The 26,846-nt window shown below is 33.6% G+C and overlaps 1 protein-coding gene across 1 annotated transcript in view; it reads left to right on the top strand.

Moving 5' to 3' along the window:
* Positions 1–26,846, top strand: part of LOC145305297 (ubiquitin carboxyl-terminal hydrolase 24-like) — a 94,825-nt gene that overhangs the window by 47,258 nt on the left and 20,721 nt on the right. The window contains exons 36-55 of the mRNA XM_080146906.1: positions 132–287; positions 641–831; positions 1,731–1,809; positions 6,270–6,384; positions 8,196–8,275; positions 11,137–11,218; positions 11,896–11,953; positions 12,202–12,300; positions 12,698–12,888; positions 16,523–16,607; positions 18,068–18,139; positions 19,218–19,293; positions 20,126–20,228; positions 21,472–21,560; positions 21,881–21,981; positions 22,432–22,591; positions 22,911–23,045; positions 23,530–23,598; positions 23,876–23,919; positions 26,651–26,737. Of these exons, the coding sequence (XP_080003032.1) occupies positions 132–287; positions 641–831; positions 1,731–1,809; positions 6,270–6,384; positions 8,196–8,275; positions 11,137–11,218; positions 11,896–11,953; positions 12,202–12,300; positions 12,698–12,888; positions 16,523–16,607; positions 18,068–18,139; positions 19,218–19,293; positions 20,126–20,228; positions 21,472–21,560; positions 21,881–21,981; positions 22,432–22,591; positions 22,911–23,045; positions 23,530–23,598; positions 23,876–23,919; positions 26,651–26,737 (2,072 nt within the window). The remainder of the gene's footprint in view (positions 1–131; positions 288–640; positions 832–1,730; positions 1,810–6,269; positions 6,385–8,195; positions 8,276–11,136; positions 11,219–11,895; positions 11,954–12,201; positions 12,301–12,697; positions 12,889–16,522; positions 16,608–18,067; positions 18,140–19,217; positions 19,294–20,125; positions 20,229–21,471; positions 21,561–21,880; positions 21,982–22,431; positions 22,592–22,910; positions 23,046–23,529; positions 23,599–23,875; positions 23,920–26,650; positions 26,738–26,846) is intronic.

Raw genomic sequence — 26,846 nt, 5'->3', positions numbered from 1 at the left:
TCAACAAAAGTTTGATAGTATTTCGGAAATATTCGCTCCTCGCTTTTTCATTTAATCTTTGTTGTGTGTAATTTTTTTCGTTGATTTAACTATACACAACAGATTTGATGTGTTAAAAAACTTTTTTCCAGGTGCTAAGCAGTCGGATAATGCCATGTCACCCGAGCACCACAATGGTGTCCGTCAGATTCGGGGAGGATATCCTGAAGGAGGGGGGTCTCCGACACCTTCTCAATGTTCTGGATAAAGAGGCCCTGCCATTTGATGTGGACACTGATACGAGACAGGAAATTTAAATATTATCTTGTTAAATTTATATCAAAATTCCATAATAATATGTCGTCATGTTTCTTAAAATGCAAGATAACTCTACATGGATTTTTGACATATTTGAAATTAATATTATTTCTAAGACACAACCACTATTATAATTCTTTGCTTTTCTGTAATATAATGCCTAACCAGTTGTAAAAGCCAATAAATGGATGTACAATAATAATGTTGATACACAAAATCACCCTTTTCTAGATTACATTTAATGGTTAAAACGCGTGGACACACTTAATATACCAACCAATCAAAATTCAATAAAAGTCTCCAAAGTGTTCGTTCTAAAGATAATGATTAATGTCAAATTTAGTCTGCCTACCTGATATCCCTGCAACTGGCTGGCTACTTGCTTTGCGGTCAGCAGGTGCTCAACCACGGGGGGCGGGACTGGAGCGGCGGTGCTTCAGGAGGCAGTGGGAGCGCCGGGGGCAGTGGTAAGAACACCCCTCCACCCTCGTCCCCGCTACCCCAACCTGTCCCGGCGGCCAGTCCAATGGCAAGGTAGTATTTAAATTTTGGCGCGCGAGGCTACTCTATAATTATTTGAATTAGATGTAATGAAATATCTTAGGGTATAAGACAATGGACGAAAAATTAATGCACGTCCCTATAATGTAAGCAAAATTACAGCTTCTAGCATCTGTATATTAAAATTATTGGATGAGAAGTTTTCACACTAGTTTTAAACCCAACAATTCAATAAGATAACGTGGATATAAATCTTATATACCAGTGTAATTTTTAGTACAATGTTCCCTTCCTCCCTATATTTAATGTTTGGAATATAAACATTGATTGATTGATTAGCCATAGTCTCTTAGGGTTTGGACCTAAATAGTCATGGAGTAGGCTGAGACACTTTTGTATAGCCACTAGGGCTATCAAGCTCCACGTTCAAGCACATTATGACTTGACCCACTATCTCATGAGAGCTACTCATTATTACCTCACCCTCGCCGAGTATGGCAGGTGCCCCAAATTAAGTCACCGCAATAAATGACGCTCTCCGCAGAGGAGCTTGGGATATTATGTACTTGACTATTAAGTATCCAAACTTACTCAATAATCCCCTTCTTACACAACCAGGGGAAGTTGCGTCAATGTATTCAACTGAGAAATTCGAGTTGCCACATGGGGACTAGAACTCGAACTCTCATCACCGTAGCTCAGTGCGTTACCACTGAGCTACGACGCCCCTATGGAATATAAACATGTTATTGTTTGCTAGCAAAATCTTAAAGGATATAAAGACTGTCAATCAAGTATTCTATCTGTGATTTATGATACCGAATGTTTTTTTATTGATGCTTTATCAAAATTATAATCCATTTCTCCTTACACCTAATGTATCTAATATATCAAAGTTGCTTAGATGATTAATTTAGCATTAATTTGTCTAGGCCAACTCCACCAAAGAAGTCAGCATTGGATTTAACAGCCAGTGACATGAAGTCTCCCCTAGCCCTCTCTGCAAGCAAGGTGACCGTTATTATTCGTGAAATTAAAATATTCAGGGATAACAAGGGTCAGATTTCTGGCAAAACCAAGTGAAATAGATCAATCTATTTATTTAGTCTCATCCCTCTTCCACAACGGTCTAAGGGTGGAAATTTGGCAAAAAAGTCATGATCAAATTTTCTTATTTTAACTTTATATTATTGATTTACATACCCCAGCGCATGCATAATGGACAAGGAAAAGAAAAAATAACGCTTGGAACTAAGTTTATTTTTACTTCAAAGTTGGGTCAAATCAATATTTTTTGAAGGTCAAAAATCTACTTTTTATTTTCTACCTAGATATGAAAAATAATTTTTTTTTGCATAAATATCTATTAAAAACTAATTTCGTTCATATTCTTTACAAATATATACACCAAATCAATAAATAAAAACATTTTTATTATATATTTTACCTTATAAGTGTTAATTTTATGCTTTGAAAGTAAAGGGATAGTTCTATGAAGTGTATTTAAAGAGTTAAGGTACTTAGAGTAGTGAACTTTTATATGTCTTAGTAGAATATATTAGGCATTGGATAGATATGATTATATGTTAAAGAATTTTTAACATTGACCAGACCAAACTTTTTTTATTTGACAATATCGAAAAAAGTTAAAGTGATTTGCCACATAAATTACATGAGAATGGTCTATTTTTTTCCAAATATGTATAGTCAAAACACCAATATCTGAGAATCTTTTTCCACATATTTCACAAGAGTTATAAAAAAATTGAACAGGGGTTCCCCTTGGGACAAGTTACTTAAAAACATAAAAAATAACGTCCGGTTCATTATAGGACAGGTTTTTTATAGATTCTTTTTAAAGAAATAAAGAAAACCATCCGGTTTACTTACAATATACACATTATCTCACGCGGAAGTACCAACTAACCATACAACATATATTTATATAAAAAGACCATTCTCATGTAATTTATGTTGCAAATCACTAACTCTTTTAGATATTGTCAAATAAAAAAAAGCTTGGTCAGGTCAATGTTAAAATTCTTTATCACAATCATATCTATCCAATGCCTAATATATTCTACTAAGACATATAAAAAGATCACTACTCTAAGTACCATACTAAATATTTTATTGGTCATTCTTTGTTGTTATGTGTATTTTGTTGTATAAAAAGTTTGAATTTCTATTAACTAGTAAATGCTATCTAAAGTTGTATTTACGACAAAAAAGTTTTTGCCATATATAACACGCAACGAAGTTGAAAATAAAAATGAAAAACTCATTTTTTAAGGAAAATCCCTGGTCAAATCTTTTAATTTTAATCAATAACTTTATATTATGCACTACTACGTTATTTAAAATAGAAAAAACTTACAGTTCACTATTTTTTTTTAAATGCACTTCGTGAAACTATCCCTTTATGAAATAATTTTCGTCATTTTTTTACTGAAAAATTTAGCAAAAAAAATTAGTTTTCGTCATTTTACTCCTAGTTGCGCTACCGACCCCATACCAAACCTTATATGATTCTAAATTTTGAGAATATAATACAGCATGACCCTCGAAAAAGTATTTTTAAGCATCTGCAGCCTATATTTCTCAATAAAATATTAAAAGATTCATATGTACTTGTTCTCTATAATTTTCTACATCAAAGGATATCAAAATATTTTTTTTACATCAATTAACAGCCGAGATTTTTAAAGCCAAAGTTTGGAAAAAGTGCTTGAGAAACTGGATATTGCTAAATATTTCTTAGTTTTTTATTAGTATATTACTTTTTATCAACCAGTTAAAAAACAAATAAGAAAGAAGAGCAAGTTTTCAATTGATACATTTTTTATTGCATTAAAAAACGTTACTTTTACATATAAAAAATTACTTTTCAAAATTTCATCAAATGCATTTTTCTCGTAACCATTTACCCTCAAATCTTATAATATCTCCTCTTTATTAATATGACCTTAAATAAACCCCTCCCCAATTAATGCTTACGACCGGAAAGATTAGTGCTTAAATTCCCGCCCACTCATACAAATTACTTAAAAACACATAAAAATCATTTGTTAATGTTAAATGTTTAATAAAAGTTTGTAGCTGTAACTTTTTTGTTTTTTAACTTATTTTAATAAAATAAAAAGTGTTTGATTTCTGTTTATGTAAACTTTTAATTTGCTACTATTTTTTATAGGATTTCTTTCTGTAAGGGTGTTTTTGCAATTTACACTAATCTAAAAATGCCTTTTAGAGCAAGTGAAAAAAGTGCTTTCAGCATGAAATAAATTTCTTGGAAACATCTTTATATAAGTTTTATAAAAAGTATTGAAATTATGAGGAAAACACGTCATTTCACTTTAAAAAAACATTTTTCTTGAAAAGTTACTTTTTCCTCAGCCACTTTTTCAAAACTTTGGCTCTAAAAATCCCAGCTGTTAATTGATGTAAAAAAAATATTTTTATATCTACTTATGTGGAAATCTACAGAGAACAAGGACATATACATTTTTTGATAATTCATTGAGAAATATGGGCTGCAGATGCTTAAAAATACTTTTTCGAGGGTCATGCTGTACAACTTTTAGTCAAGTTTCCAGAGTGGGGTCGGTAGCGCAACTTTAAAAATTTTTAATCTGAAAATTGCCTGTAAAATCTAAATTTGAAGGGGGGGGGGGGGGAATTACAAATCATAACAGCAATCTTAATTTCTCTGTTATTCCATTACTATTAAAGATAATTGAGTAAAACTTTTTAAAATTAATCAGTAATTACTTGAGGAACAATAATTTTAAAAGAAAACCGCGACTTACCCGCAGTTCCCGCAAAAAAAGCCGCCGCCCGCAAATTTTAAAAAACTAATTTTTTAATTTTAGTATTTAGGGAAGGTTTTTGCAACTCTAGTCCTTGGAAGGAAAGTGCAAAAATAAATTTTGTAGTAGCGTAGCTACTTTCATATTCGCAAAGTCCGTCAGTCTGTATGAACCGATTGGTAAACATCGTGAATTTCTTTGCTACGACTCAAGACGGTTGAAAGAAAATCTTTTTATGAACATTATCTGTACAAACAATCATCTAGTGTAAAATTTATATGGTCCGTCGGTCTGTTGTTAATTCTCTTACAGACATTAGATATCTATAGGGAAAATTTGATCTACTACGCAGTTTTATTTTGTAAGAAAGCTGATTTTTTTGTGATGATTAACTCACCAACAAGCATCTACTCTTTAGTTCACTAGGTCCCCTCACTCTGTCTGTAAAACTCTAAGAACATTAAGATTTCAAAGAGTAAATGTGTTTGTTTCTTCTGTCATTTTTTGAAAGATACAAAGCATTTTTATGTTATGATTTAGCTGGCAAATACTGTTTTAGTCTATTACTTGGTCTACCGGTTTTTCTTTACTGTTCTAAAATGAATTAAAGTTTGTTTGATATCAATTTAATGATGGTTAACTTATTTTTGGTTAGATAGGGGGGGAGGGGGCATAGATACAAAAAAATATTTAGTTAAGTTATGAGAATTCTTTTTTCCTTTAAAACTCAGTCTGATACTTTTAAAAACAAAATTAAAATTTTAACTTCTGGTTTGGTAGTAGGGGGGGGGCGGGGGGGGGGCGGTGTTGGCCCCTGTAGGCCCTTGAAGGACAGTGCTAAATTTAAATAGGTACTTATAATGGTAGACTATACTTTACTTACTTTTCCGCGTCTTGCTGTTTCAGCAAATTCGGTAGACTATACAGGTAGAAAAATACACATAAGATACTTTACAAAAAAAATTAATCAATATCTTTAATAGGAAGCTCGATTATCCAGTCTCAATATTCATTTTCTTTAAGTTTAAAAAGACCTAACCCCTCTTAAATAAATTATAAAAAGCAGTTGTAAGTGGATAGAAAAAGGTGTATTATAATACTTTTATTCAAATAGATCACACTTTTCTATTGACTCCAAACAGCCAAATGAGGTAGCAAATAACACGGCGGAATTCGGCGGTTTCGGCGGGAAATCCCTATTATTTATTAATAATCGTTTACCTAGGGTAGTAATTGAATCAGGGAAGAAACTTGGTTCAATTATCTTTAAAAATAACAGAGTAGTAACGAAAAGTATATTTAAAAAATCACCCCTTTTTGGTTACCCCCCAATCACATTCCTGTGCACGCACCTATACATGACCAACTTTAAAAAGTTGCCTAATGTAATATATTACTCATAACTTTTTATTTTAATGAATTCGGACTGGTAGAACTGTAAATATTTAAATTTGATTACAGCTATACCAAATTTCCACTAAACCCCTTAAATAGACCATAGTGTCTTCATAAACACTTTACTTTGTTTAAATACTAAAACCGAGTTTCTATTACAAAATGTATATTTCATATTGCAGCCTCTCTAATAAAATTTAGAATTGATTGTTGATAGGTATTTACATTATGTTTATTGGATAGAAAAAATTATTTGATTTTTTTAAGGTTGTTCAAACTATGGGTGAGAACGAGTATGTAGAGCTGTTAACCTGTCTGGTGCGCGTGGTTTGGGCCGCAGCCGCCGGCAAACTGTTTCTTGCCAGTATGGGCATTCAATCAGGTACCCAAAGTTATGGAAATACTTACCATTTCGCATTACTTGACTCAAAAAATATTGGGTTATTTATTAAATCTTAATTTAATTGTATTTTACAAACCTTTAACGTTCATATCAACCAATAATATTATTCTACAAGATTTTGTAACTTCTAACTATAGGATAAGGAGGATTTTTTACTGTAGTCTGAAAGTAATCTGTAAATACGATCTCTAATTCGTTGGCTCAAAAAACTTTGTGACATATACAGTATGACCCTCGAAAAAGTATCTTTAAGGGTATACAGCCCTTATTTCTTAATGTATCATAAAAAATAGCACATGTCCTTGTTTTCTGTACATTTCCACACAAGCATATATAAAAAAAAATAATTTTACCTCCATTAACACTGGAGATTTTTAGAGCTAAAGTTTTGAAAAAGTGACTGAGCAAAAAGTAACTTTTAACATAAATTGACTTTTTTGGCAAAATTAAGATAGAAATCCTATTATTTTTCTTACTAGCAGAAACTTTATACAAAAATGAAACCAAAAATTTAGGTTTTAAGTTAAAAGTCTTTTTTTACACATATTTTTGAGTCTTTCTTGTGTAATGATATTTTGAAAAACTTACTTATGAGGCAAAATTGTTTTAGATTAAAAAACCAAATAAATCTTTATGAATATAGCAGGAATATTGTTTTTGTTTCATAATCATAACTTTAATAACAAAAAAGTTATAAGGAAAATAAAATTACATTATAATGATTTTTTAGTCTAAAAAGCTTAATTAACCCCCTGTTAAGTGATTGAGATGTCAAAAAAGGGGGCGGAGCAACTGTCATAATTAATTCTTTTCTTAAATAAGGGTAAGTAAATAGCCTGAAATTTGCAAATAATCAATTCATTCAGTAGTATTTTTTGCCTTTAAAATTTATATTTTTTGGTGGAATAAAAAGAAATAATTAGTTACCATGTTTTTCTTTGTTTTACATTCTTCAGTTACCAGAAAGACATAATGTAACCATCCAAAAATGGTGGGAAACAAAAAAAATTATTTTTCTCAGTCACTTTTTCAAAACTTTAGCTCTAAAAATCTCCGGTGTTAATGGAGGTAAAATAAATTTTTTTATACATGTTTGTGTGGAAATATACAGAGAACAAGGACATATGCTATTTTTTGTGATACATTAAGAAATAAGGACTGTATACCCTTAAAGATACTTTTTCGAGGGTCATACTGTATTAAATCTTAATTGTATTATAGGTACAAACCTTTAGTGTTCATATCAACCAATAATATTATTCTACAAGATTTTGCAACTATAGAAGTGACATTTTTTGTACATATTTTGCTTATTTTACTTTGTAAAAAAAAATACTTAATGATTCAAAGTTTTTGTTTTTACTTTTTTTAAAAAGCCATATAATATTCACTTTTCCCGCCAATGCAACATTTTATGATTCTTCGTTTGTTTGACCCTTAGGGACCTCCTAAACATGGGTCTCTTAAAAGATTATGTGTCACAAATTGGTGTGTTGCAGGGATCTCTTCTTGGACCCGTTATAATTAGAAAGTATGGGCTGTTTATTACACTAGTCCCCAAAGTTTTATAGTAATGTTTTCTTATTCGTTGGCTTAATAACCTAGGGGACTTTTATTGCGTGTTTTTATTGGTTGGTTTGTTAAGTAGAGTGTCCAAACGTTTCATCCACTAATTGTAATCTACAGGAGTAATTTTGTGTATTATCATTGGGGATGATCATTGTACATAGATTTTTCGGTCATTGTCTTTTCCATTATATCCCTGCGTTATAATAGACATATTTGTTCAGCACCGAAAGCAGATCGCGTGTATATTGGTCGGAGAAGCAGGGATAGCTCAACTGGATCTAGTGGCTCTCTGGGATCTGAGGTAAGCGTCACTGAATTAATAGCAAATAATCTTATCAGACAAAGATCATATTTTTTAAAACTTAAATTGCTAACATCTATAGGTATTTAAGTATTAAAGAGCATGTTATATTTGTTATATTATGTTGCCCTGGTATCCATTCTTTCTTATCTAATTAATGTTGGGGCCACTGAATATTTATCTAAATTGGGTGAATTTTCTGAGTGGGTTAAAGCAGAAATGGGATGGGAGGTTGTCCCGTTTGTCACCCCCTACCCCCACGGATTCCCTGAGCACGCCCTCATTACTATTCAGCAATTTTTGTCTGTAATAAAAGCAAAATTTTTAGGCGATTTTATGGGTGGTGTGGAAAACAAATTTTCAATGTGGAAACCTTTCTCAATTGCTTGCAGGGAATTAGGTATGGACAAAAAAATCTTGCCTGTCCCCCCCATCTCCTTTATCAAGAATAACAAAACAATCACAATCCAATGTGATAGTGAAGTTTTCTTAGGCTCTACCAAACCAAATACTTTGATAGAATCTACTTTTCTTCCTTTACTTTTTAACCAATTGCGTTGCGTATCTCCCCCTTCCTCCCCCCTCACTATCCCAAGCTCTGACGCCCTCTTGGGTGGTTTCTCCGGTAGTACAAATACCCCTCCCATAACTAAAACAAAACTTGTTCTTTTGGGCACCTCAATTCTGAAAAACTGTGTTGAAAAAATTAAGGATTCTGCAACTAACTCGGGTTTTGACGTCATTGATTTATGTAAAGGTGGAGATTTTTTTAACAATATTAAGGGGATTAAATTACCAATATCGTCCAATTCAAATGATACTTTAGTTTTACTCTTTTTGGGAAATCATATTTTTAGCAAAAGTAACCATTTCAAGAAAGATGGTGTTTACCATTTGGAAAACCCAAAATTTTTAACGGACAAACAAATTAATAGTCTTATTGCTGAAACTTGCAATCTTATCTCAGATATACAGTTAGGTTTTAAAGGTAAAATAAAGCTGTTTGGTCCTTTGCCTCGTTTTTCTCGCAACTGTTGTTCAACCCCTCACCACCTTATTACCCCCTCCTTCCCTTTCGATTCCACGGGGGAATATATTCTTTATTTAAATAAATTTATGGCTTTTCATCCCCTGTTAAAGATAGAGAAAGTTGAATTTATCCCCCCAACTGCAATTTTTGGCCGCACCCTTCCTGTTCCATTCACCCATGACCTGGTCCACCCCACAGTAGCAGCCACGAACACCCTATCCTCCTATCTCAAGACCATCAGCATCAAGCGGGTCACCTCTCTACCTGTCATCAACAGGAAGGAATCAGAATCTTTCTACAGCTGGGTTACAGCCTTAAAAAAACCAACCCTGTATCACACCCCCTCATTCTGCTCAACTATGATCCCAACACCAGGCAGCACATCATCACCCAGTAATCAAACACGGACCTTGACATCAGGCACCTCAACCAGTACCGTCAATATAGATGACTCATCACTTTCAACATCTCAAGCATCACATATACACCACCCGTCAACTTTCCCCGATCCTTCGCTGCTTTCGGACGATGAAACCTCCGATATGGAACTAAGCAAAGAAGACCTAGCTGCAGCATTGGCATCACTAGACATGTCTTTTGACTAAAAATTAAACTGTAATTTTAAAACTGTAATTTTAAAATTTATTCAAAGGGGACTATCCACGAACTCCTCTTTTAAACTCAAAAAAAATCATATTTTCACTGAATGAAACCTTGTATATTTTTATATTATTATTTAATTTTTCTTTGTTGTGAATTATCAATAAAATACATAATAATAATAATAATATTTGGTTAATTTTATGGTTTGTCGTTAAGGTTATGACAAAAACTTCCTAATAATCCTTGAATGTCGTTAAGGTTATGACAAAAACTTCCTAACTATCCTTGAATGTCGTTAAGGTTATGACAAAAACTTCCTAATTATCCTTGAATGTCGTTAAGGTTATGACAAATACTTCCTAATTATCCTTGAATGTCGTTAAGGTTATGACAAATACTTCCTAATTATCCTTGAATGTCGTTAAGGTTATGACAAATACTTCCTAATTATCCTTGAATGTCGTTAAGGTTATGACAAAAACTTCCTAACTATCTTTGAATAACGATTTGAACTAGGGATGGTAATTCAAAACCGTTGATTTGATTAATCAATCCATAATATTTTCACCATTTTTATTATTTTTCATTAATAGAAAAAGCCTAAATATTCTTAAGACAAGTGCAAAGCGTCCTGATAAATTAGACTTAACTTGATGTTCTATTTTTTCTAGGGACAACTTTTCTTTAAAGCAAAAAACTTTCCTGGGACCTTTAAGAAGCTTCACTGAAAATATACCGATTAACGAGAGACACTCAAAGGGGTAGTTTCACGAAATGCATTTGAAGTTAATTTAGTAAACCGCACATTTTATCCTGATGAAATGGTTAAATTACATTTATGTGGCATATATTTGAAAGAATTTCAGTTTTCTACCACGTAGTTTTTAAAATATCAAGACTTGAAAATCGTCTTTTTAAATTGCATATATCACAAAAAGACAATTTTCAAGTCTTGATATTTTAAAAACTACGTGGTAGAAAATTGATTTTTTTTTCCAATATATGCTATTTAAATGCAGTTTAATCATTAACTAGGAAAAAATATGCGAAACTATCACTGCATGCTGGAATATGTGCCCAACAGTCTCAAGTTTCACCAGCTTACTATCAGATTATAATTATGCCATGTTCAGGGTTCCACTGTAGAACTATCGCTGCATGCTGGAATATGTGCCCAACAGTCTCAAGTTTCACCAGCTTACTATCAGATTATAATTATAATGTTCAGGGTTCCACTGTAGAACTATCGCTGCATGCTGGAATATGTGCCCAACAGTCTCAAGTTTCACCAGCCGACTCACAGATTGCAGGTTCGAGACATTTTTAATAACATAGATTTTTGGTAGCACAATTACTTTTCAAATAGTGGATGCCTGCTCGTAAGTCCATTATTCCGTACGTCAAGAGTTCTTTAAGGACGAGATACATGGTGCGCAAAATATCAAGCAGACTCTACGCAGCACAGCACACGAGCTGCATACTGTACTACAATTTTGTCATGTTTCGGGACATCTAAGCCCTTGTTTTAAACCTTAAACCGTTTTACTTAAGTAATATTAAATTTTAAGTAATATCTGCGTTAAAATTAGGGTTGGGCCGGATACTTTTTGGATAGCCGGCTGATATATAATCTCATTATTGGGTCATCTGTAAAATGGCAAAAAAGTTTTTTTTTTAAATTGGCAAGATCGGCCTAATTGTAAACGAGATCTTAATGGACATAAATACAGACAGACAGAAATCTTGCTACCTAAATATACATACGGCCACGCCACATTTCAATTTTAGATTTCAGAAGAAAAATATAAAAAAAATTTAGGGGTGATTTTTGTTAAGGGCGATTTCTCTTTGGTGGGTGTTTGTACCCTCCTCTAAAATAGTTATAAACCTAAATTTCCAGGTCCTTGAGAAGATAAAAGCATTGTAAAGGAAATCCTACTTATACAATGTCAATTTTTTTAATCAAGGTGAATTTTATTTTATTAAGGCGAAGCTTTGGAGTTGTTGGTTACCTGCCTGACACTTAGACAATGTCTTCTACCAAGGTTAGATTATATAATTAATTTTGATTGCATAACCTTTGTTTGGGTTTTTAGCTATATATTCTAACGAAAATTAACATTTAATAAATAAGGGACTGTCCTTTTATCATATCATAATCCCATCCCCTCGACAAAAAAAAAACAAATTTCATCTAAATTCTATCATCATAATAGTTGTAGAATGGATATTTAGATTACTAGTATAGTCCTCCGATATTGCTCAATTTATATCCATTATTGTTTTTATTTAGATTTTATTCTCTGCCATCCGTGAACGACTTCATAATCGACACAGTACTTGGTTCGCCGGCTCAGGTCGTCAGGAAGAAGGCTGTCGAACAGTTTATAAGGTAAATAGATATAGAGTAGCTGTGCTACTAAACATGTCTACATTGGAGGGCGTCTGTTACTGAAAATTTAGGCTTGTTTGAATCCGACAATTGTTACTAGAAAATACGTATGTCCATTTTAAAGATGTTTTTTATCTGTTTTAAAATAAACTTAATTTTTAATGCCTTTTTGTAAATCCTTATATGAAAGTTACAGGATGTCTATTATTCTGTCTGATTGTACTGAAGATTCTCGCAATTCGCTTAACAGATATGGTTCTCCTATACAACGTATCTTTCTATAGAGCGTGGGAAGGTTTATAAGGAGTTATTGCCCCCCCCCCAAAAAAAAAAAAATAATTTTTTCTCTAATAATCATGTTTACCATACTTTTAACACTTTAAAAACTATATTGCAGGCTTAGTAAGATGAAGGTTGTCCGCCGCAACCTGTCCCTACCTGACTGTTCTGCCCTTTCCGGCAGCACCTCCAATCCTGGCGGCCAAGGTGCGGACAGGCCACCACAGGATCCACGTCAATTTCTAACCCAGCTGCTGCTCAAGACTCCGGTCCCACTGTGGATCCCCAGCTGTAAATCTAGAACTACAGGTTGGACATTAAGTTTTAATAGATTAATCTAAATAAATAAGCATTTTGTCCTATGATTTAGTTTAGGTTAAGTTAAGGTTAGGAGAGCCCTGTTGGGATATAGGGTTTAGGGTAGAGTTTCCTCCCACATACAAAAACACGTTTTAAAATTTAAACATGATGTAAAGTGTGTTTTTGCAATTTTCTTATTAATATGACACTATACATTGACAACTGTTAATGTTCGTTTGTCCTACCAATTGATTTTAGAGCTTCGCTGTTATAGATGTTGTCATCCTTGTTTAGTAAGAGGTCAAATGGATTTATCATTACTTTGATAGATCTTAAAACTAGATTATTATGTACTCTAATAAAGTGAAACTTGTAGCTGATTAAAGTAACGAACCTCCCATCTACCCCTTTTACCCTATCCCCCCCTTTTCTACTGGATGAACAAACTGACCAAGGGGGGGGGGAAGTTTTGCCACTTTCACGTAATCCGTGATTATTAGGCTAGGTATTGATGTGAGACTATAGGTTATTTGGGATAAAAGTTTACTTTTGGGTAGTACTTCACGTATATTTAATCATTTTTTGGATAGGTCTCCAGGTTCAGGTGCTGCAGGCTGGAAGGTGGTTTCTGGACAGGTAAAAAAAATTTAAAATTTTTGTTTGAAGAGTTAGAGATCAAATTATTAAACAAAATATGCATCTTTATGGATATTATTGAAATATCAGAAGAAAAAATTAAAATCGGCCTCCAGGTTCAACTGCTGCAGGCCTCCAGGTCCACTCTGGACAGGTAAAAAAACAAGATTTTTATTTGAAGAGTTAGAGGTCAACTTATGAAACAGAATATGCATATTTTTTGATATTATTGACACATTTGAAGAAAAAATTAAAATCGGCCTCCAGGTTCAGGTGCTGCAGGCCTCCAGGTCCACTCTGGACAGGTAAAAAAACAAGTTTTTTTATTTGAAGAGATAGAGGTCAACTTATAAAACAGAATATGCATATTTTTTTTGTATTATTGACATATTTGAAGAAAAAATTCAAATCGGCCTCCAGGTTTAGGTGCTGCAGGCCTCCAGGTCCACTCTGGACAGGTAAAAAAACAAGTTTTTTATTTGAAGAGTTAGAGGTCAACTTATAAAACAGATTATGCATCTTTTTTGATATTATTGACATATTTGAAGAAAAAATTAAAATCGACCTCCAGGTTCAGGTGCTGCAGGCCTCCAGGTCCACTCTGGACAGGTAAAAAATCAAATTTTTTATTTGAAGAGTTAGAGGTCAACTTATAAAACAGAATATGCATATTTTTATTATATTATGGACATACTGAAGAAAAAATTAAAATTGGCCTCCAGGTTCAGGTGCTGCAGGCCTCCAGGTCAACTCAGGACGGGTAAAAAAATTAAAAAATTTATTTGAAGAGTTAGAGGTCAACTTATAAAACAGAATATGCATTTTTTTGTTATTATTGACATATTTGAAGAAAAAATTAAAATTGGCCTCCAGGTTCACATGCTGCAGGCCTCCAGGTGCACTCTGGGCAGGTAAAAAATCAAATTTTTTATTTGAAGAGTTAGAGGTCAGTTTTTAAATCAACATTAGCATCTTTTTAGATGTAACATGTATATTTGAAGAAAATAAATAAAATTGGCGTCCAGGTTCAGGTGCTGCAGGCTTCCAGGTGAACTTTAGAGACTATTTTCAGGTATATTTCCTATTTATTTGATTTCCCCCCTACTTTTTTTTCTATTCTATATTTATTTAAACCTGGTAGTTATCATATTCATTGAAACTTTTTGATGGATCCCAGTGACCGCTGTTCGCCATTGGCCAGGTAAATATCCAGGTAATTGTTGAATTTAGAAGAAAGGTATGTATTTAATAAATGATTAAAATAAGATAATATAGTAAAATTAATCATTTAAGGCTTCAAAATGTGTGTCCAGACAGGCTCCGGGTCCTTAAATTTCACTATATGATTATATTTTAAGTTTTAAACTTATTCTATTTTGAAATCTTTCTTCTAAATTCCAAAATAACCATTTGAGATATTCACCTGGCCGGCAACAACCAGCGTTCACCAGGATCCAGGTAAAAGTGTCACTGTCCATATAAAAAAGTAAAAATGTATGATACCTACCTACCATGTTCTAAAACAGGAAAAAAAGCAAAAATACCTAAAAATGAAAGCCTGCAGCACCTAAACTTGAAGGCCGATTTTAATTTTATCTTCAAGTATATTTATTATATCCAAAACAATGCATATTTTGTTTTATAAGTTGACCTGTAACTTTCCAGATAAAAAGACTTAATTTATACCTGTCCAGAGTGGACCTGGAGGCCTGCAGGATCTGAACATGGATTTCGATTTTAATTTTTTCTTCAAATATGTCAATAATATAAAAAAAGAAGCATATTCTGTTTTATAAGTTGACCTCTAACTCTTCAAATAAAATTTTTTATTTTTTACCTTTCCAGAGTGGACCTAGAGGCCTACAGCACCTGAACCTTTAGGCCGATTTGAATTTTTTCTTCAAATATGTCAATAACATCAAAAAAGATGCATATTCTGTTTTTTAAGTTGTCCTCTAACTCTTTAAATAAAAATTTTTATTTTTACATGTCCCGAGCAGACCTAGAGGTCTGCAGCACCTGAACCTGGAGGCCGATTTTAATTTTTTCTTCAAATATGTCAATAATATCAAAAAATATGCATATTCTGTTTATAAGTTGACCTCTAACTCTTCAAATAAAAAACTTGTTTTTTTACCTGTCCAGAGTAGACCTGGAGGCCTGCAGCACCTGAACCTGGAGGCCGATTTTAATTTTTTCTTCAAATATGTCAATAATATCAAAAAATATGCATATTCTGTTTTATAAGTTGACCTCTAACTCTTCAAATAAAAAACTTGTTTTTTTACCTGTCCAGAGTGGACCTGGAGGCCTGCAGCACTTGAACCTGGAGGCCGATTTTAATTTTTTCTTCAAAAATGTCAATAATATAAAAAAGATGCATATTCTGTTTTATAAGTTGACCTCTAACTCTTTAAATTTAAAAATTTTATTTTTTACATGTCCAGAGTTAACCTGGAGGCCTGCAGCACCTGAACCTGGAGGCCGATTTTAATTTTTTCTTCAAATGTGTCAATAATATCAAAAAATATGCATTTTCTGTTTTATAAGTTGACCTCTAACTCTTCAAATAAAAATCTTGTTTTTTTACCTGTCCAGAGTGGACCTGGAGGCCTGCAGCACTTGAACCTGGAGGCCGATTTTAATTTTTTCTTCTGATATTTCAATAATATCCATAAAGATGCATATTTTGTTTAATAATTTGATCTCTAACTCTTCAAACAAAAATTTTAAATTTTTTTTACCTGTCCAGAAACCACCTTCCAGCCTGCAGCACCTGAACCTGGAGACCTATCCAAAAAATGATTAAATATACGTGAAGTACTACCCAAAAGTAAACTTTTATCCCAAATAACCTATAGTCTCACATCAATACCTAGCCTAATAATCACGGATTACGCGAAAGTGGCAAAACTTCCCCCCCCCCCCTTAGTTATGTTAGCAACCTAATTTAACAATTTCCCCTGTCGTATATCTACGTATATTCTATTTTATCTATCCATAATAGGTCACCAAATAATGAGCAACTGTGGCGAGTACCTGGACCTGCGATGCCAGCTTCTGAAAGGTCTTACTCTGGAGGACCAAAAAAGGCAATGATAACTAGGATTAGATTTATTAACCCTTACAGATCGGGGGGGGGGCTCCAAGAGCCCCCCCCTCTAGTTTTTTCAATCTCATTTTTTTTGTAGGTAAGATGGAGTGCTGTGACTTCATGACTTTTTAAGTTTAGTAATTATACGTCGGCAAGAGTTGATTTTATTAGGATATCTGGTCTGTGTCGGTCGTGGTGTCCGGTCAAAGTCGGTTGGGTAGCACCAAAATTAGAAAAAAATTCTAAAAAAATCTTAATATCTACATTATGACTTTTGTGTATAAGGAGAAACCTAAAATTTTTTTGGTGAATACTTAGATATCAATGACCTTCTGAGAAAAAATGTGTTATGACCGTTTGACCGCTCCTTGACCGACTTTATGACCGATTTTTGTCCAGCTTTTACTACAGACATATATCATGAATATCGTGGCTTCTATTACAGCTAGAGTCCTATAAATTTTTTTGGTAAATCCTTGAGCAACATCAAACAGATAAAAATATTAATTGGCGCCGCCAACCGCCGTTTTACCGCCGTAACCGCCAAAAATGGCGGTTTCCGTTATTTGCCGTTTTTTGGCGATGATCAGAAAAAGTAATTTTTTTATTATGAAAAATAAAAGTTCGTCCTAAAATTTGGTCATCCTAGCTGCAAAATTGGCCGCTCTACAGCTGTTTTAAAATTTAGCGGCTGGCCGCTAAAAAGCGGCTAAGGAGCGGCCTGGCTGCTATGACTAGAAAAAGTAATTTTCTCTAAAAATACACATGAACCACCAGAAAAAAAATTTACGTCTTTATCTGTAACAGGAGCCGAGATAGAGGGGGGGGCTCTTGGAGCCCCCCCCCCGATCTATTAAGGTGGGAATTGGGGCCCGAGCTGTAAGGGTTAAGGCTGAAATGGTGTTTTAGAATTTTTATAGCGACTTAGTCCCTTGCCTGTAGCAGCATTTTAGAATTTTGAAAAAAATATAGTAAAAAACCTGCCCAGAGGACAAATAAAAAGCTTACTTGTAATAAAAAATCAATCAATTCAAGGACAGACAAAAAACCTTCCTACTTAAAATCAAAGGAGTTAAAACGCTCAAAGGGGGAGGTAGGTTGTGTTAAATATCCGTAAAAGTGGGTGTGTAAGCTTCCAATCAAAAGCGATTATTAAGTCTAACTGTTATTAAATATAATGATATGCGTTTATTTATACTATGAGTTTTGCCAATATTAAGAACAGTTAGACTAAATAATCGCTTTTGACTGGAAGCTTACTCACACTTTTACGGATTTTTAACACAACCTACCTCCCCCTTAACAAGAAACAACAGAAGATAATATATTTCTATATTTATTCTGTAGTTTTCTGGTGGCCATACTAAAGTATTCAACCTAATTCATGACGCCTTGGTCCAAACACTTAAAAACTATTGCTAATCAATCAATCAATCAATAGTTATCTTATGCCAACAGGTTAAATGAGAATGCGGCCCAGATGATAAATGATGAGATCACGTGGATACTTAACTTTTCACCATGCAATAGGCAGGATATTTAAAGGATATCTTAAGAGAATGAATATATTATTGCTTGGATCTTACACCAGATTTTCATGTTCCCTAAAAAGTGAAATTCGCAGCGGTCAGAAATTAAGATACCATTTATCCACACCCTTCCCTCCTTCTGGATGAACGAATTTATCAAGGGGAGGGGGGGGGGGGGAAGTTCTGGACACATTTGCGTAAACAGTGAGTATAGGCTTTATCTTTGGACTGAGAAGATAGGTCTTAGGGATAAAATCATTCTTATATGATGAATTTCCCCCAGATTTAGGATTTTTTGGATAGGCTTCCAGGTTCCGGAGCTTCAAGCCTCCAGGTGGTCTCTGTACAGGTAAAAATTTAAAATAAGATTTTTTTTTTAAGAGTTAGAGATTAACTTATAAAACAAATTATGCTTTTTTTTATTGTTATTCACATATTTGAAGAAAAAACATACATATTTTGTCTCATAAGCTGACATCTTACTCTTAAAAAAAAAAATTTTGTTTTTTTTCCTGTACAGAGACCACCTGGAGGCCTGGAGCTCCGGAACCTGGAGGCCTATCCAAAAAATTTTAAATCTGTGGGAAATTCATCATATAAGAATGATTTTATCTTTAATAACCTATCCTCTCAGTCCAAAGATAAAGCCTATACTCACTGTTAACGCAAATGTGTCAGAACTCCCCCCCCCCCCCCCTTAATAAGTTCCATGTTGGCAACCTAAACTAACAACAATATTTCCCCTGCAATAATATCAACGTATATTCTATATTACTGTTAAGAGCCAAAGACTTTAAGCTTTTTAATAGAAGTTAATTTTCTGAAAATGTCCTAAGGTTTAGTATTTTTAAATTTTAGATAATATTACAATATGTTGGAATGAGACACAACCTTTTAACATATAAATAGAGTTTTGTTTTCTTCTTAATCCCATGCGAAGGGTCAATAACCCTGCAGGGCTACCCAGTACCTAAAATAACCTAACCTGCCCTAAAGTATAAATTTTTTTTTTATGAAAGTGGGGGGGGGGAAATTGCCAACAAAAATTCTTTTGTTCATACCTTTATCCCTGTCACCAGAACGGCGGACAGCGCTCTGATGGCGGGACACATCAAGCTGGTTAAATCTCTCCTGTCCTGTGAGGGTGTCTCTAAGGTAAATATTTTTCTCGTATTCATTCGAATCCGGTGGATAGGAACCGGTTCTCATCCATACGAAAAAAACTATGTCTAGCATCTTTTTATAAACCGCTTTCTACGAACATAAAAATGTACAATCATAAGATTAAACCCAGTTTTTTTAGCCTGTGCCTTTGGCACCGCAGGTCTAAAAAAACTGGGTTTAATCTTATAATTGTACATTTTATATCCGCGGAAAGCGGTTTATAATACGATGAAAGAAATAACTATTTTCTTCTCAGATTTGTTTATGATTATTAGGGAGGGAGGTGACATTAGGATGTTAATTACACAAGTTCCCAAAGTTTTTTTTAATAACTTTCTTTATTCGTTGGCATAACTTTGGGGACTAACATTAAATTAAGATTGGTAGAATATTCATTAAAAGTTAATTTGATGAAGTAAGATGTCAGAAATGATGAAATGATGAAATATGAAAGTTATCTTCAAAAGAAATAATTCAACAATAAGGCGATTGGAGGGAAGAGTTAATTTAACAGACATTGTCAACTTATATCCTTGACAACTACCCAACATTTGTTTTTCTCTAACAAATGCCATGATTAGGTCAAAGTACCATAAATTACTCTAAATAAATGCATATAGAAAACGTGGATATTGTGAGATTTTCGCAAGCCTTGATAAATAATTCTTCCAAGCTGGCTAATATAACAATACCCCCATCCCCTCATGACTACCCAGTCCCCTCCCCTGACTATTGAGGAAGGAATTTACTAATATCTGCGGACTATTAGCAACCAAAATTGATCCACGCATTTAATATCCATTACTGAATGCTATTTTTCTAGGATGAGATAGGAGCATCCATAATTGAGCCACTTGTGTGCCAACATCTGTTTCCAGCCAGTAAACTTATCAAGGATGGAGGTCTTCTACTGAATCCAAATACAGGTTGGTATTTTACAGTATGTTTTCGAAGCCGATTGATAACCGCTGGATTAGAACCAGTTCTGCACCATACACTGAATGATCTTAACATAGTATAAATAATTTTCTGCAAATTATGAAATAAAAATCCTAGAATTAATACCGTTTTGATATCCTGTTCACTGTTCACTGATAAACCTCGCAAGGCTGTCAGTGTATATAGTCTTCTTATTGAACTCACTATATAACCATCTATCTATATATATATATATCCATCTAACTATTTAACTATCTATCTTTCTTTAAGATATAACACCATTACTGAATACAGTTGAATCTCACAAGGCTGCCTATAGTCTTCTTATTTACCTCACTGATAGTCCTGCTATATATCTATCTATCTATTTAGGAAAAGATATAACACTATTACTGGATACAGATGAATCTTGCCAGGCTGCCTATAGTATTTCTATTGACCTCACTGATAGTCCTGCTATCTATCTATCTCTCTATTCAGGAAAAGATATAAAACCATTAATGGATACTGATGAATTTTGCCAGGCTGCCTATAGTCTTCTTATTGACCTCACTGATAGTCCTGCTATCTATCTATCTATTTAGGAAAAGATATAACACTACTACTGGATACAGATGTATCTCGCCAGGCTGCCTATAGTCTTCTTATTGACCTCACTGATAGTCCTGCTATCTATCTATCTATCTATTTAGGAAAAGATATAACACCACTACTGGATACAGATGTATCTCGCCAGGCTGCCTATAGTCTTCTTATTGACCTCACTGATAGTCCTGCTATCTATCTATTTAGGAAAAGATATAACACCATTACTGGACACTGATGAATCTCGCCAGGCTACCTATAGACTTCTTATTGACCTTACTGATAGTTCTGCTCCTATCTATCTATCTATTCAGGAAAAGACATAACACCACTACTGGATACAGATGAATCTCACCAGGCTGCTTATAGTCTTCTTATTGACCTCACTGATAGTCCTGCTATCTATCTATCTATCTATCTATTTAGGAAAAGATATAACACCATTACTGGACACTGATGAATCTCTCTGGCTGCCTATAGTCTTCTTATTGACTTCACTGATAGTCCTGCTATCTATCTATCTATCTATCTATTTAGGAAAAGATATAACACCATTACTGGACACTGATGAATCTCGCCAGGCTACCTATAGTTTTCTTATTGACCTCACTGATAGTTCTGCTATCTATCTATCTATATATTTAGGAAAAGATATAACACCACTACTGGACACTGATGAATCTCGCCAGGCTGCCTATAGTCTTCTTATTGACCTCACCGATGGCTCTGCTCAGGAAAATAATTTTGAATTTTGCACTATTTTTATTTAATCCTAATACAACATTTCTATTAATTTTTCTATAACCTTAAAAGTAGGTACAGTATTTGTGATAATAGTGGGTTAAATAGGGTGATTTATTCGACACTCAAGCTTTCTCAGTCTGTTTTACAACTATTTTGGGGGAGGCTACCATCACTCTACCAAGATAATTCGCTCTTGGAAAAGCACACACTTTCTAAAAAATTGTTTTACTTTTATATAAAAATAGAATTGAAAATGGAGGGGTGATTTTCCTATACGTGCCTTCATCAAATATCAAAATTATTTGATCAGAATACTGAGCTGTTAAGCAACCTGCTGGTAGATTTGCACCACGGTTATGATCCTAATATGGTCACAGAACACAAGTTTGATTATGAACCTGCCATTGAAAGGTAGGTTTCATTTTTTTCAACGGACTTAAGAGGTGATTAGTATTTAAAAACTGAAGGAGGCAAATATTTTTAAACTCAAGAGAAACACAATTTGTTTGAATTAAAGTATAAATTTGGTAACCAATTATTTAATTAACAAGAAAACCTACCTGTATTCTGTTTTTAAAATAGTAGAAAATAGGTCTTATAAACTACTGCAGGGAGAAATAACATTTTTATGATGTCGAGTACATTCATCCTATTCGCTAATATCCCCTAAAAACCTTGTGTTTTCATCAAAGTGCCTATAAAGAACCCCTCCCCCTTTTTTAATACATCTTGAAAATAAGAGGGAAGGGAGTTTTTGCTATGCCCATATCTGCGGGGGGGCCATACTTGCGTGGTGCACTAACCCTAACCTTGCGGGGCAACCCTTGTCACAATATAACCTAACCATCAAACACACTCTAGGCGGGCCGACTGCAACTATGTTGGTCTGAAGAATGGCGGGGCCACCTGTTATATCAACTCAGTGCTGCAGCAGCTGTATGCTGTGCCTGGTGTGGCAGAACAGCTGCTGGCGGTCAACCTGGACAAGGTAGACGAAGACTCGGCTTTCTTCCAGCTTCAGGTATTTTTAAAAAATATTTTGAAGCATTAATATATTTGTTTTCTATAGACCATAGCATACATACATGTATTTCTTTATAGCTCCTTGGTTCCCTAATTAGGGTGGTCCCTCTTTTCATAAGAGTTTCTTATACGATTTGGAGATCAATATCGCTTCAGTGGTTAGTAAGATCCTTTGGTACAAAAAAAATGTTACTTTTATGTAAGGATTATATGTATCAATTTATAAGTTTAAAAACTAATCTTATATTAGGCTGTATTTGCCCACCTGCAAGAGTCAAATCTGAAGTTCTATATACCTGAACTAATATTATATTTAGGCTGTATTTGCCCACCTGCAAGAGTCTAAGCTGAAGTTCTACATACCTGAACGCTTCTGGAAGTGTTTCAAGTTCTGGGGAGAACAACCTGTCAATGTCAGAGAGCAGCAGGACGCATGTGAATTTTTCATTCAGGTACAGTCATTTATCGCATCGTATTATATACAGCTTTCCGCGGATAGTAAAATCAAATATCAAAAGATTAATTCCAGGTTTGTTGGCCCCGGAAGTTCGAAAAACTGGGCCAACAAAACTTGTATTAATTTTATGACTTTTTTAATATTTGTGGAAAATTGTCTACAAATCGATATATGATTTTTCATATGGCTGAGTACCGGTTTAAATCCAGCAGACGTTAAAAACGGAAAATGTTTACAAAAATCAGGGAGGGAGGGAGGGTTCATTGGACTTGACAATTATACTGGTACACCCAGGGATACAAAATATAACTTATTGTACATCCCCAGTGATGATAAACACATTTACCCCTCAAGTAGATTAAAACTATTAATTGGAACGATACTTTACCCAGCTGCAAGTATCACTTTACCTAAGTACATGAAAATCTGGTGTAACACCTAAAGTAATAATATATCGATTAACAACTTATTGTTTTTAGATTGTTGACCAAGTAGATGAGTTTCTAGATTCAATACATAGAGAGAAAATATTCTCAAAAATATTTCAGGCACAATAAGTTTTAGAATTCCAGATCGAAAATAATTTCAAATTTATTTAAATTTTTGAAACGTTGAATTTAGAAAACTTGATTGGAATGTAGTGTATTTAGTCTGATGTCTGTTGGTGCATTTGTTATAAGTTTTTTTGATGAGTTTTAAACCAAAAAGAAATTTTAGTATAAAAAGAATATCAAATCTTATTTTTAAATGCAAACAAACTGTCAATTTTAAAAATCGAAAAATTTGATATTTTTTGGAATATTCAAAAACTTATTTTGCTTCAAGGGTTCCTTTTCTGACCAGAAGGTCTGCCAGGGGTGTCCACACAGGTAAAAACAACACACCTACAGACGGATATTATCTATAGAGCAGCTGCATTATTCAGCGAGTGAAAAATGACGGATAAAATTAGAGCTATAGAGATGGTGCATTATTTGTCAAATGTACCACTTTTCTGCACTACCTCTCCGATTTTGTTAATACTCTATATTTTGGTCCGTTGGGTGATTCAAGGATGCTGGATGGCCAAAAAAAAGTTTCAGAGTCCCTGGATGTCTAGATATCTAGCTATCTATGAAGGTAGGTAACAAAAATTTAAAAAACACCCATTTTTTCACAAATTTAAAAATTAATTTTTTCATCAATCTTACATCCAACCTATACATTTTATACACCAAAATGATCTTTTATTCATGTAAAAAGCGCACATAATGCTATTTTGGCCAAAACTCTAATTTTACAGGGTGTCCAACAAAAAGTGTGTTTTGGATATCTAGCGTAATACCCAAAATACCTGTCCGAAAAAAATCATTTTTTTGGCTTAAATCCTGTGTTTTATCTGTGGGCATATGTGGTATATAACGGTTCAGAGGACCCGGGACTATAAGGTTGTCAAATTTCATTTTGGAACACCCTGTAAATGTGATTTTTGTGTCTGTAGAGCTAAAACTTGGTCCAAATTGGCTATTTTTTTCAAATTACTCTAATATGTGTCTTAGTATGTTTGGCCATAGTGTTTTCTGACCAGATAAATATTTTCCTATTTTTTGGACACCCTGTATTTTCAAAAAAAGAGAAAAAAAAATTTGTTTTTTTCTAATTTTTTTTCTTTTTTAAAGTTACTTAAAACTGTCATATAGATACAGATTTTGACTAATAACAATAATATTTGCCTATTTTACAAATTTTTACACTTTTGGGACACCCTGTGCATGTTTTTGTAAAATGATGGTTTTTGCCCATTTTTGGGAGGAAGGAGTCGTTTTAAGGCCATAGACTATTTCTCCATTTTTGTAGAACTTTTCAAGATACATCATTTGTTATTTATGCAAAAAAGCGCAAAAACCGAACCGTTTTGCCGTTATTCACTGCCAAAGGCGGAATTTTTTACGTTTTTTGCCGTTCCTGAGAATTTAATGCGCATTTTAGGTAGGAAGACGTTGATTTTTCAAGATTACTCTGAAATACTTTTATTTAGGAAATTTAATTTTCTAATATTCATACAAACTCAAATTTTTTGTGCAGCTAACTGTTTTTCGTCGAGATGGATTTCAATTGTTAAAACAAGAAAATGAAGTGTATATAATATAAATAATTGCTATAACATAAGTAATAAAAGAAACATAAATCATGTGCATTTGAAATTCCTTTTGACAAAAATCGGTTGGATATAAAAAAATTTTTACTTCACATGAAATTTAGTAAAATAAAATGCCTAAATAAAAGTATTTCACAGTTATCTTGAAAAATCAACGTCTTCCTACCTAAAATGCGCATTAATACCTCGGGAACGGCAAAAAACGTAAAAAATTCCGCCTTTGGCAGTGAATAACGGCAAAACGGTTTGGTTTTTGCGCTTTTTGCATAAATAACAAATGATGTATCTTGAAAAGTTCTACAAAAACGGAGAAATAGTCTATGGCCTTAAAACGACTCCTTCCTCCCAAAAATGGGCAAAAACCATCATTTTTCAAAAACATGCACAGGGTGTCCCAAAAGTGTAAAAATTTGTAAAATAGGCAAATATTATTGTTATTAGTCAAAATCTGTATCTATATGACAGTTTTAAGTAACTTTAAAAAAGAAAAAAAATTTTAAAAAAACAAAAAAAATTTTCTCTTTTTTTGAAAATACAGGGTGTCCAAAAACACTATGGCCAAACATACTAAGACACATATTAGAGTAATTTGAAAAAAATAGCCAATTTGGACCAAGTTTTAGCTCTACAGACACAAAAATCACATTTACAGGGTGTTCCAAAATTAAATTTGACAACCTTATAGTCCCGGGTCCTCTGAACCGTTATATACCACATATGCCCACAGATAAAACACAGGATTTAAGCCAAAAAAAAATGATTTTTTTCGGACAGGTATTTTGGGTATTACGCTAGATATCCAAAATACACTTTTTGTTGGACACCCTGTAAAATTAGAGTTTTGGCCAAAATAGCATTATGTGCGCTTTTTACATGAATAAACGATCATTTTGGTGTATAAAATGTATAGGTTGGATGTAAGATTGATGAAAAAATTAATTTTTAAATTTGTGAAAAAATGGGTGTTTTTTAAATTTTTGTTACCTACCTTCATAGATAGCTAGATATCTAGACATCCAGGGACTCTGAAACTTTTTTTTGGCCATCCAGCATCCTTGAATCACCCAACGGACCAAAGTATAGAGTATTAACAAAATCGGAGAGGTAGTGCAGAAAAGTGGTACATTTGGCAAATAATGCACCAGATGGTTGAGGTTTTGTGAAGTTTTTGAGCATCTACTCTAAACTGAATTTGTTTGTCAACTGTCTGTAATTTATGTTCTTGCGAACATCATAGTTCTTCAGGAAAACTGTGTTTCTCTCCTCGTGCTTATTTAGAAAACTAAACATTTTTTCCGTCTAAGACATTTATTTTTTTTTAATTTCATGATTTTTTTTAGCTTTTGCATATTATGTCTTTGTTTTGACAACTGAAAATCTGCTCTACAACTCATTTTGTCTGCTTGTCCATTTCAAGATTTTTTTGTAGTTCGCCACTTACGGATGTTTTCATTATTGTTTAGATATGAACGGGAAGAGAACTTTACCTCTCTGGATCTGCAGATAAAATCTGGAAACCTCCAGGATTCTCTTCTACATTATGTTCAGGAAATTTTAGACAATGCTTGTAAAACACTTTTCTTCAAATACTACTTGCGACTACGCCCCTAGAGGCCTAAGAATGTAGGAGTCGTTCCTCCTCCACTACTTTAGCTTAGC

The sequence above is a fragment of the Acartia tonsa genome, chromosome 14 (genome assembly GCF_053477335.1).
Source record: "Acartia tonsa isolate MP-2025a chromosome 14, ASM5347733v1, whole genome shotgun sequence".
NCBI lineage: Eukaryota > Metazoa > Arthropoda > Copepoda > Calanoida > Acartiidae > Acartia > Acartia tonsa.
The sequence above is the reverse complement of the archived record's forward strand: the minus strand, read 5'-3'. Positions and strand labels throughout refer to the sequence as shown.